The sequence below is a fragment of the Sinocyclocheilus grahami genome, unplaced genomic scaffold (assembly GCF_001515645.1).
Source record: "Sinocyclocheilus grahami isolate Dianchi unplaced genomic scaffold, SAMN03320097.WGS_v1.1 scaffold522.1, whole genome shotgun sequence".
Taxonomy (NCBI): Eukaryota; Metazoa; Chordata; class Actinopteri; order Cypriniformes; family Cyprinidae; genus Sinocyclocheilus; species Sinocyclocheilus grahami.
In genome coordinates, this window is record NW_015505701.1 from 65,425 (window position 1) to 78,117 (window position 12,693).

Consider the following 12,693-nt stretch of genomic DNA (forward strand, 5'->3'; position numbering starts at 1 on the left):
CATGGCTTATATACCAGACACTTTCTATTCAGGAGGCAGACAGACACATGGCTGCACAACATGACAGAGAGCCTCCTTTCATTTTACAGTTTCCTGGCAGCAGGTGGAGTATGTTTCTTTTCTGTTGGTCTGAATTCAGCGCTAACAAAAGCAGTGCTCTTTCATGATGTCTTGAGTGATGAGAGCTGCTTTTCTCTTCTTTCACAGCATTGTTCCTGGATGCATAAAACCTCCCAAACATATTTATAAATGTACATAAAATGTTCGTAAATGTACAAACTTTATACTATACTGTACTATGTTGTCTGTTGCATTATAAAGAAAGCGAAACTAGAATAGCTCATATGATTTTATTCGGAGTAAAAGCACAGAATTCATATTGACCAGAAAAGCTGCAGTCCAATAACAATCATGAAAAACATGATTGTCAGCATGCATACAGCACATCATTGTGTACTTTTATATATATATATATTTGTATTTTTGGCCCCTTTCATTCTTATTACTTTTTACACTCATTTTTAATTATTATAATTAATCCACTTTAATTTAATTCTCAGTTTGAAATAGCATTTAAGAACATTTCAGTGTTTACATACCAAACACTGATTTATTAAACATCACATTATATTGTGAATAAGTGCACATTGGCACAACGCGAGTGTCTAAACACACAGGAGACAAAATAAGAAGAATTTATGAAATATGCAAATACAATAAAATTATACAATATCAGTTAAACGTGGAAAAGTTAATGAGAACAAAGTGATAAATCAATATGAATTGTTTCATCTGTCTGGTATTCTAAAGCCACGGTTATAGTTGGATGCATATCAATTAGATGCAACATCATTTTATTATATTAATAATTTTTATGCATTTACATGCATGTTTTATTTAAATATCTAGGCATATATAAAAACATAAATTCGAAGTACTTCAAACTAAAAAAATGAGATTTTTAAAATATATATTTTATTGAATCTCATTTTAAGTAATGCAACATGTTTTATTAATGGTTTTAGCTATTTTTGCTGCATTTAATTGGGGAGTTGTAGTGAATTAATAAAGTCAAACAAACTTATTTTGGTGCACTGTTCTGTTAAAAATGTGCCTGTACTATTTTGTAAAACAAATGGTGCTTGGTTTGCCATGTTGTTATGTAATGCAAAGACATTCATGCATATTTAAGTGTGGCTTAAGTGTCCAAACAGTTTCTGGGGTCACTGTAGAATTGTCAATCGCATCCCTTTCTGATTATAAAAGATCCGCAACCAAAGGAAACTGTCACGTCCCCAGCCAGACTGGAAACTACAGGGTGTTTTCATCAGCCGTTTGAAATCGTGAGCGTTGATTGTCTGAGTGATTGACAGAATGAATGCCTCCCCGCTGCGAGATAAGACACCAAGCATCTCCAAGTTCATCAATGGCTTAAGAGGCTCAGATGTGTTCAGCTGTAAACAAAACGGATGCCGCTCTTCGGAAGACTCCTATTGAGAAGTGCTGGTCGCTGCGGTAGGATGTCGTGTGCAGGGGAGGAAGTAGAACAAAAGAGCTGGTCAGTACATGAGATCCGCCGCTCCTGTGCTCGCATCAGACTCTTTGGCCTCCTGAAAGGGGAACTGGATCCCGGCCAGGCGGATGAGCAAGATGTTGAGGCTGTGCATGAGGAAGGTGAGGAAGACGAGCCAGAAGGATCTGTCGTACCTCTCGTTTTGCATCTTGTAGACGAAGCTGGCCTCGTTGAAGTTGAAGATGATCTCGGTCAGGTGGTGCAGCTTCACCTCCGAGGAGAACAGGATGAGGACCATGCAGGCGCACAAACCTGACAGGAAATAGAATGATAGATAAAAGCATAAACAAAAACTCTTCTGAAGGAGATGAAAATGCTGTCATTATTTTCATGTTTTTGATATGCAGTGAAAGTCAATGGTCTTCAAAACAACACTGGGCCCTTACTGACTTTCTCACTTAATACAGGTTTGTAATGAGTTAGACCAAATGACTCGTATTTGGTTGGACTATTGAACTATTAACTCCCTTTAAACAAGAAAAGCCTCAGAGCAACCATTGTTTGAGTTTAGCTGTATTCTTGACACTTAGGTTTTTACCACATCCCTTCACTATAAAGGAGCTTTCTTTACCTTGCCATTTAAAAATGCATTTTATCTTGGGAAGTATAAGTGATACTTTAAATCTATTTAGCTTTTTAGGGCCTTCAAATTCAGCCCTAAATAAAAGTCTGTCTGCCCTTTTTTATGCAGTCTCCAAAAGCGCTAAAAAGTACCATAAAAAGGGCAGTGAGCAATATATATATACTACTATTCAGAAGTTTGAGGCAAATTTTTTAAGACTCAAATGAATACTTTTATTCAGTAAGAATTCAATAAATTGATCAAAAGTGACAGTAAAGTCTTACGTTGTTACAAAAAAAAAATAGTATTTTGAATAAATGCAGTTCTTTTGAACTTTCTATTCATCTCTTTGATCCTGAAATAATAGGTATCATGGTTTCCAAGAAATAAAAAAAAGCACAGCTGTTTTCAACAACGTGATAATAATAATCGGAAATGTTTCTTGAGCGGCAAATTGGCATATTGTAATGATGCTGAAAATCCAGCACTGATCACATAAAAATAATTACATATTAAAATATATATTTTAAAATATATTCAAAAACAGGTAGAGGTATTTTTAACTATGATAATATTTCACGATATTACTATTTTGACTGTATTTTTGATCACATAATTAGATTTGCTATATATTATATATAGTTATTTTATTTACTAAATTATTATTATTATGATTTCATTTTTAATGAATGATTTGGACTGGATACACAAGAAATGTACTTTAAATCAACTTTCGCTCAGAAATTGCTAGTACATTTCACAAATAATTACAGAGAAACAGCAATTATCATACTGAATTAAACATTATATTTTGAAGTAGAAAGACTGAAATGGTATTTTATGCAAATTGGCATATTGTAATGATGCTGAAAATCCAGCACTGATCACATAAATAAATTACATATTAAAATATATATTTTAAAATATATTCAAAAACAGGTAGAGGTATTTTTAACTATGATAATATTTCACGATATTACTATTTTGACTGTATTTTTGATCACATAAATGCAGCCGTGTGGACAGGTCAAATGCTCTATTAGAGTGCCATCAGTACACACACAACAGAGGCACCTGACACTAGAGATGCAGTGGAAATCTGGCCAGTTCCACCAAGCGCATTCATTTCCATCACTTTATTTATTTATCATCCAATTCTCTCTTCTCAGTATAGCTGAGATCACTCTCTCACTACTTACAGAGAGATATTAACAATTGCAGAGGCTCGTTTTTACCGTGCTTTAGAAAAGAGCCTGTCTAAATGGATGTATGCATGAAATATTTATAACATACTGTCTTCAGGATTTTCTCTCAAGATTCAAGAATTCAAGCTGCTATTTATTGACCTGGTAAAAGCTCTACTTTGACATAACATTAACAGTGATTATCTTTATTTGTGTTAATGCTTGAAATATGTATTATTTTATCACACACACACACACACACACACACACACACACACATATTATATATAGTTATTTTATTTACTAAATTATTATTATTATGATTTCATTTTGAATGAATGATTTGGACTGGATACACTGAAAGAAATGTACTTTAAATCAACTTTCGCTCAGAAATTGCTAGTACATTTCACAAATAATTACAGAGAAACAGCAATTATCATACTGAATTAAACATTATATTTTGAAGTAGAAAGACTGAAATGGTATTTTATTTTTTTTTATAATTTTTTTTTAATTAAGAATTTGGTTTATTTATTAAGTAAGAATTCATTAAATTGATCAAAACTGACAATAAAAAAACCAAAAAAAAAAGTTTTTGAATTAATTCTGTTCTTTTGAACTTTCCATTCATCTATTTGAAAAAAAAAAATTGTTACAGTGTAGTAAAGGAAATCTGGCATGTACATGTGGTAATTTTTTTAATGTTTTTTTACAAAGTATCCTAAAATGAACTTCATGGAGTTGGTTTAAAGAATGTACTAAGCGAGAATAATTTAGTTTTGATTGGTTTGATGATAATTTGATGAGTGTAATCATAGTAGTAATAACGAACACAATGTAAAAAATATTTTTCAAAGTAGTAAATAGGACAAAGACATAATTTAATGTTCCTTCTAATATTATATCTAAAATGTACTACAAATTTCTGAGTGAAAAAAAAGAGAGAGAGAGAGAGAGAGAGAGAGTGTGCGTGTGTGTGCATGTGCGTGTGTGTCTGTGTGTGTGTGTGTGTGAGTGTGTGTGTGCGTGTGCGTGCATGTGAGTGTGTGTGTGACAGAGAGAGTGTGTGTGTGTGCATGTGCGTGTGTGTCTGTGTGTGTGCGTGTGTGAGTGTGTGTGTGCATGTGAGAGATAGAGTGTGTGTGTGCGTGCGTGCGTGTGTGTGTGTGTGTGTGAGGGTGTGTGTGCGTGTGTGTGTGTGTGTCTGTGTGCGTGCGTGTGTGCGCGTGTGAGAGAGAGAGTGTGAGTGTGTGCATGTGTGTCTGTGTGTGTGTGTGTGCGTGCATGTGAGTGTGTGTGTGTGAGTGTGTGTGCGCGTGTGTGCATGTGCGTGTGTGTGTGTGTGTGTGAGCAAAGTCTTACAGCTTATCATGTTCCAGAGGTAAAGGCCCTGGGGTCCATGCAGTGTCTCATATGGGCTTCCGAAAGCATTGTAAAAGAAGAAAGCACAGGACACTGAGGAGAAGACGATGAGCACCGCGCAGAAGAAGATCACGCTCACATGGAGACTGGCCGGACCCACGTCCATCAGGTCAGGGAAAACTACACAGAATAAAGAGGTTTCTAACATGATCTCCATCGTTTGAGTCCTAACTTAGGATTGGTGTATTTGAATCAGCTTTTAATTTGTCATCAACGTCTTCAAGCTATTGTGAGTGACTATGTTTGATTTTAACTTTGGCCCTTATCTCCGAATAATTTTGAGGATAAGATTTCAGTATAGTATGTATGAAAATTGATTTTACTGATCATATCTGTCCACAATTTGCATGCATCTCACAGTGAGTAAAAACAAATTTACGATGACAGTATTCTTTTGTTCTGCTAAAAGTCTGGCTCTCGAATCTGGGGCTTTTCCAGATCTCATTAGGAAAGAATGAATCATTGTACATGAAGCTGTCATGAAAGATCAATCTGAGACCCATTCAAAACTCCATCAACGAGATGAGTCCCTCCCAAAACTCGAGACAAAACAACTGAAAAAGTCAAATCTGATAAACTCAACAATGAGTCGGATGTCTCTTGAAACAGCCCCTTAGACTCTTTTAAATCTGTTAAATCTATAGTCAGAAGGGGGTTTACTTGCTATGCGTGAAAGACGAAGGGACATTTTTCTAAAGCAAAAGATTGATGATGACTTAAAAAATTAGATGTGTTTGTGAAGGTCATTTTGAAATAGTTTGTTACACATCAGTGGACTCAAAATGTATTTGGACCTTTAAAGGGTATTGAATTGACAATTCTGTCATCATTGTCGTTCCAAACCTGTATATCTTTCTTTCTTTCATAGAACACAAAGGAGAAACTTTGACTAACTTTTTCCAAGCATTTACAAAAGCTTTTAATGCTTCATAAAGGATGCAAAATCAGTATAAAAATATCATGGAATTAGTCCATATGACTCATGCACTATGCCATATAATAACATTAAGGATCAATATTCAAAAAAAGTCATTGCATTAGATACAAAATAACAAAGCACACGTGGTACCTGCAAAGGAATGATGCAAGAGCTTTTCTGATCACTAACTTTTAGTTAGTTTTTGCAGTGACCTTTAACCAACTGCTTTCAAAGTGATTTGAAGTCACTTCCCTTCAAGTTCACACATGTGCTCAGTACATTAACTGATAGGTTTCACTATTTGATTAGGATCCACAAAGATCACAATACTGTCTTAATTTTGTACAGCTTATCTATTGTTTTATGACTTAAAATAAATTTGTTAATTGTTATGATTGTTATTTATTGTAATGCAACAAGGGTAGGCCTACTATTTAAGTGCTCAAGTGTCCAAACACTTGTAAAGAAGCTGTATATGCACATGTACTACAGTATTACCGTTTTCTTATATTGCATTTCTGTGTGGTCTAAATTTCTGGTGTGCTTTTAAACACTTGTACTGTTCTTTTCTTGAAGGCATAGCTCACCCAAAAATGAAAATTCTGTCATGGTTTTTTATTCACCCTCAGCTTATTCCAAACCTGTGAATTTCTTTCTTCACTGACAGAAAAAAAGTATAGAAATGGTACCTTTAGGGGTGCAACATTTTGTCACTATAAGGGACACCTTTTGTACCTTCTTTACCCCTAAAGTGCAAAAAAAAAGAAGATATTTAGATGAATGTTGGTAACCAAACAGTTGCTGGTAGCCATTGACTTCCATAGCAGGGGAAACAATACTGTGGACGTCAATGGTTAGCCTGTAGCAGCTGTTTGGTTCCCAACATTCCTCTAAATATCTTCTTTTATGTTCAGCAGAAGAAATAAACTCATACAGGTTTGGAACAGCATGAGGGTGAATAAATGGTGACAACGTTTTCATTTTTGGTTGCACTGTCTTAACCCATTTAATCCTACCGGTCACAATAGTGACCGTTAAAAAAAGAGGTTTTCATTTATAAAGCTCTAAAAAAAATTACTGACTGATGTTTCAGTGCACTTCCTGCGAATATGGATTAAATAAATAAATAAAGGGTCTCAATTAAATATGTGCAGTTTCACATGGTTAGTGCAAATTGTCACATGACCAGAGCATTGTATTTCCTGTCTGCACCTTGAAAAGATGATGGCTGCATCAAAGCTCCAAAAACGAACAGCTAACATAAAGATATGACAAATATTTTTGGTACACATTATCTTTAGGGTGTCTAGTATTAATATATGAATTCACATATATTCAGTTTTGTTGCATGTGCATGGTCATAGAATGAGTAAACATCTTGATGGTCACAGTAGTTGAATTTAGGTATACAATCTAAATCCAATTGCAGTTGTTGAAAATTGCACTAAATTGTTGCAATGACAAAGTATTGCACTAAATTAAAAGTTTAAATGTGACAAATAATTTACAATATCGATGTGGTACTGGTAGCACTAATGCACAAAAAAGTTAAAATGTTGAAATATGCTGATGGTTGTATTTTTTGTCTTTTATCTCAGCATTTTTTAATAAGGGTTTTTTATGTATAATAGTAACCCTAGAATGTGATCAAACAGTTTAAAGATATATAATATTTTTTTTTATGACTGCAGAAATATGTTAATTCAGTAGCCTACCCACATTATCCCACCGGTCACAATTGTGACCGACCATAAAACACAATTTTTCACACACTTTTCCAAAAAGAAAGAAAAAAAAGGGTTACTAATGACACATCATTTGGATATTTTCATGTACCTTGGAAACAAAATTGTGATTAAATGGGTTGATATGATTAAGTTACTCACAAGCGAAATAAAAGGGTCTGTCTCCCAGACCACACTGTTTCATGCCCTGGCCGTGGAAAAGTCCATAGCTCGTCCTTCCGATGAATTTCTCCAGCTCTGCTCCGGACGCGTTGACGATCTGCGCGCCCGTCTTGCACAGAACCCAAAACTGCGTCCCCATCGTGGCAGCCACGACCAGAACACAACCAAAGCAAAGCACACCAGCGACAGAGAATATAATTTGCTTTTGACAGCTAGCCATTATGTTTGACAGAGCGCAGCCACAGTAATCAATGGATATCCACAGAATAACGCGCAACGGCGATCTTCCTATAATCCAACACGGGAAAGACATTGTGCTGTTGTCGATTTCCCCTTTAAGTCTAAACGAATGCTATAAAACGATCCCTAATGCTAGGTAGCACATGTTGGCCGAGTAAAGTTGGATCCCAATGTCTTCTCTGGATAGAGTTACGTCTCTCAGCAACCGGGTTGAATTTCTCACTCCATCTCTGGCTGCATTTAATAGGGTTACAGTTTATTATGTGTGGTATAATAGCGGGCTAGCTTAATGTATGAATATGAAATAATATCCCATGTAAATAATAGCCATGCCCGTTTTGACTTAGCCTTCACTATAGGCTTTTCTGACACACAGCATGTCATCAGAGCAAAAATGATGTAGCTTTCAATGCAAAAGGTCATTAATCAGAAAGAGACTCCGGAGAGAAATAAGACATTATTAAATGTGGTAGCAATGATTTATTAAAACTAAAATAGTTAAAAGAGTAAAACAAAATTAAAACATTTCTTTATAAGCAACCCTTATAATTTGAGAAACATAGGCTGTATCCGAAATCGCCCCTATACCCTTAAATAGGGCACTATATATTTGAGGGGACAGCCATTTGTAGTGGTGTCCGAAACCATAGTAGACATTTTTGAGTGCACTCATGCAATCCCACAATGCACCGCAAAAACGAGTGTACAACTGATGCTCAAAGGCTAGAGAATACCCATAATGCACTGTAAGAGTCGCACGCCTCATGATGGCACCCACAGATGAATCATCCACCCATTCATTTTACTAAGCACTCGTCCACGGCATGATACAGAGTAATACAACACAGGAATAAATTCACTGTAAATTGATTATTACTTTTTTTTAACCTATACATTTAACTTATACATGGAATACAATTTCCATGACCGAGTTCAAGATAAATCCTTTAATCTTACTACTGGAGCGGCCAGTTTGCCCGTTTCAAATGATTATTAAACTGCAAGCACAAACTATGCAGAAGCGGCAGTCCTTCCGGTGCCCTCAGTGGGTTAGCATGATTTGACCAAGTACAACATGTTCCTGGATCAACATCCTTGTTGATCCTGGAAAATCATTCCAATCAACCAATCAGAATTGAGAGATAACTTTTCAGGAAATGTCAGTTTTAGGCTTACAATCAGGATTAGGTGCTACTACACTATTGTTAATCAGCTATCATTTCCCTCTGGTTTTAGGAATAAATTATGGGTAAGGTTAGGTTTAGGGGTAGGGATTGGGTTAAGTCTGTATTTTTGGACGGTAATGTTGATCCATGTCTTACTTGGCAAAATCACGGCGACCGCCCTCAGTGTCCAAATTCACTCACTTCTTTTCATTCATTCATGCAAGTAAACTGAATTAGTGACCTAATGTAGGGAATAGTGAATGAGGGTGTAGGGGGCAATTTCGGATACAGCCATACTTAAAACTTAATTAATGGACCCTTTTCATGCGTTTCAATTGCCAATGGTGTATTATATCACCTCTGCATCAAATTACAAAAAATAAAAATAAAAGTTAACACTAACGCAAGGGTGTTTCTAATGCAGCGTCTATGGGAGGGACGGTAAATTTGTTCTCTCTTCTGACTGCCGTTATCAGTCTTTCTCTATTTTTTTCCATTCTTGAAAGTTGTGAAAAAACTACTGTGGAGTTTTGCTGTTTGAGCAAATGGGAATGCAAATTTTTTTTTATTTGTGGTACTCTCCCATTCATTCCTCTGGAAATGTACCCAACTATGACGACGCGTATGCTGCTGAGAAACCCGGAAATGTGAAAAAGGTCTATTTATTGATTGTCATTATGTATTTGGGATATGGAATACAACTTATACAAACAATTTCACACTGAATGAAAAATAAATAAAAGGAAAACATATTAAATTTCATGCTTGAGGAAGTTCGAGTCCTGGCTCTGGGTCCTTTTTGTATATAAGTACAATTAAACACCTCTGTACAGTACATCTTCTGTAGATTTAGTTATGTTTACATACATACAAAATTCTTATCAACTAGTATTGCCACAGCTTTTTTAACTGACTTTTTAATTTTTTCTCAAATAGGTCTTTGTGCATTCTTTTTCCACAGGCTTCAGTCTTCTGCTTTGTTGATTTTTTTTTTTTTTGTGACTTTTCCTACATTACTAATCCACAGTTCTTTAAGAAACTCTTTCTTTACACTACATTGACATTCAGCAAATGATTTTGCACTAATACTTGGTCCATAACTCTCCTCCGGCTGAATTTCACTCTGTGTCTGCGGTCGGAACGCTGCCTCTCTTTGAGAAGGCCTTCGTGATCTGTTGCCTGAATGCACGGCAGATGACAAAGTACAGCACAGGATCGAAGCACAGGTGCAGGATGGCGAGAAGCAGAGTCGACTCTTTAGCCAGGAACAGATTCTTCCTTAATGTGCATTCGGTGATGACCTCTATCTGCGTAAATGTGTACGGCATACGCACAGCATGGTACGGCACGAAGCACACCACGTATGCCAAGGTCACCAATGCGATGTTTATGAAGGCATGTTGGGCACTAGCCTGTTCCTCGGGGTCAGATTCACGCCGAACCCAGAGCCGCTTCAAGACCAGGCCGTTGGACAACAGCACCGCTACCGAGGAGTTGAAGAAGATGGCCATGCCCAGAAACACAGACAATGCGTGCCAATGCTTGGCGAAATCATCTTTTAAGTCTGAACAGGTCAGGCCAACTTTGTATGCAACATTTTCTTTGATAGGGATGGCCATGTTGGGCACGTTGATGAAGAGCACGAGGAACCAGACCACCGAAGACATCAGCACCGCAAAGCCCACTTCCTGCAGTCGGAGCAGCTTGGAGCTGCGGGTGATCTGGAGGTAGCGCTGCACGCTAACAAAAGCTAGAAAGATGACAGACGCGTACATGTTGATGTAGATGAGCGGCGCACTCACTCGGCAGAGAAAGATGGTCAAACTCAGAGAATCATTGCCCAGATCTTTGGCAATCTTGACAGGTAATGCCAACATGAGGAGGAAGTCGGACGTCAGGAGATTGATGAGGTAAAAATTAATGCACTTTTTAGCACTTCGGCTGGTTATGAAGGCCCACAGTGCCACCAGGCTGGCAGCCATTCCAATCAGGAAGATGAGGATGTAGACTGTGGCGAAGGGCACCATGTTGTCGTTGACCACACAGATACTGGCATTCGAACTCTCCATTTTTGGATCTGGACTGTGTAAGCTCTAATAAATAATGTTTTACTTCTCCTTTTCTTCACGTGACTATACCTTCTAAGTCTTGTAAGACCACCGAGAATAATCGAAGCTGATCTGAACACAATTCCGTCTTTCACTTCAGCAGAAAGTAAAAGGTATCAGTAGAGGAAGTGGTAAATCCCCTGTTTAAGCACGCGAAAGCATTTTTCAGTTTGCTCGCATAAGGATATGATGTCACGTATCAGCATCAAATAGAAAATGTTATGTAGCAATCCTGCAAAAGACACAGAAAGAAAAAAAATATAAGTGTTTTTAACTTCTTTTCCTGTTTTTAGTTATGTTTCACAATAATATAGGAACTGTTTATATGAATGTATGCACATGCTGAAGCTGGTTTAGATGTGATGACAACAATGTGCATCAAGGCAACTGCAATTAAAGCATCAATTCAATGACATTATATCCGTTTCTTGATATTTTCTCTGGATCGCCGCACTATTAATGTTTAGTCGGAAAGACGTTGTCCTTTAATATTAAAGACAGCTTCTTCCATGATAGAGAAGCTGGTAACACTTTAAAATAAGGTTATAATTATTAACATTAGTTAACTACATTAGTATTTACATAGTAATTACATAGAATGACATAGAACTAAAAATCCTAAAGCATATATTTTTTAAAAATCTTAATTTTGATTAAATGCATTATTATTATTATTATTATTATTATTATTATTTACAAATGCATTATTAAAATCAAAGGTTATATCTGTTGTTATTATTATTATCATTATTTACAAATACATTATTAAAACCAAAAGTTATATCTGTTAATGTTATTTAATGGCCTTGAACTGACAATGAATAGGTGTATTTTAATTAACTGAAGTTTACTGAATAACTAATGTTTAATGAATAAATACTGTAGGCCTAACTAATGTTTTATAAATGATTAACTAATGTTAGTAAATGCATGAACTAATAGGACCTAAAGTGTTACCAATATGTTTAGATCACCTGACAGTCAAGTTGCTGTTTAGTAAACCATCTTGTCCTCAGTGTCCATAAAAGGAGTGTTTAAGTTGGGTTCCCATTTTGTTTAATTTAATTAAACAGAATACATATACTAACTAACTAACTAACTACCTACCTACCTACCTAACTAACTAAGTAACTAAAAAAATCTGCAACTGTGTCTTTACATAAGTTATCTTAGAAATATTCAAAGTTGCAAGCAGGTATGTTACGGTACAGTACATTAACGTTTCTAGTATCAAATAAAACAGTAGCAAATGAAATTGTGCTCTTGTCATGTCTGCTTCCACACTAATAATGCAGACAGTAAGTTATTCTTAAAATGTATATTGTTTAACAGTTTTGCAGGGTTTTGTGGTAATAACGCCTTAACTGTATGCTTTTCATTTGATATAAATATGACATAAATAACAGCTACAGTTTATTTGAATTTGTTGTGCATTTTTCAACACCTTATTCACTAACAAAGAGACCCCTCAAGAGCCAATACTTTACTCCTCGAACACCTAAAAGCCCATTGCTGATAGTCAAAGTGCTTAGTTTGTCTTTTTCTTAAAGTCGCAAACATTATGATTTCAGGACAAAAATGTAAATTAATGAGCAATGAAGGATATTTG

At 36.0% G+C, this 12,693-nt stretch overlaps 2 protein-coding genes across 2 annotated transcripts; both read right to left on the minus strand.

Moving 5' to 3' along the window:
- Positions 1-1,514: 1,514 nt before the first annotated feature.
- Positions 1,515-7,790, minus strand: clrn1 (clarin 1). Its single transcript, XM_016237692.1, has 3 exons — positions 7,550-7,790; positions 4,685-4,864; positions 1,515-1,825 (listed from the first exon to the last, which is right to left on the minus strand). Exons 1-3 carry the CDS (start codon positions 7,788-7,790, stop codon positions 1,560-1,562), a joined length of 687 nt encoding a protein of 228 aa, XP_016093178.1. The 3' UTR covers positions 1,515-1,559.
- A 2,112-nt stretch (positions 7,791-9,902) lies between these two features.
- LOC107554999 (probable G-protein coupled receptor 171) lies at positions 9,903-11,307 on the minus strand. Its single transcript, XM_016237684.1, has one exon. The coding sequence runs from the start codon at positions 11,043-11,045 to the stop codon at positions 10,095-10,097; it is 951 nt and encodes a 316-aa protein (XP_016093170.1). The 5' UTR covers positions 11,046-11,307; the 3' UTR covers positions 9,903-10,094.
- Between the last annotated feature and the right edge of the window lie 1,386 nt (positions 11,308-12,693).

Bases quoted from the DNA above. Each gene is read 5' to 3' on its own strand.
- clrn1 (XM_016237692.1), bottom strand. From the start codon at position 7,790: ATGGCTAGCTGTCAAAAGCAAATTATATTCTCTGTCGCTGGTGTGCTT. The intron at 4,865-7,549 runs GTGAGTAACTTA...TATTCTGTGTAG, and splicing joins CAGACCCTTTTATTTCGCTT to TTTTCCCTGACCTGATGGAC. The intron at 1,826-4,684 runs GTAAGACTTTGC...ATTTCCTGTCAG, and splicing joins CCTCTGGAACATGATAAGCT to GTTTGTGCGCCTGCATGGTC.
- LOC107554999 (XM_016237684.1), bottom strand. From the start codon at position 11,045: ATGGAGAGTTCGAATGCCAGTATCTGTGTGGTCAACGACAACATGGTG.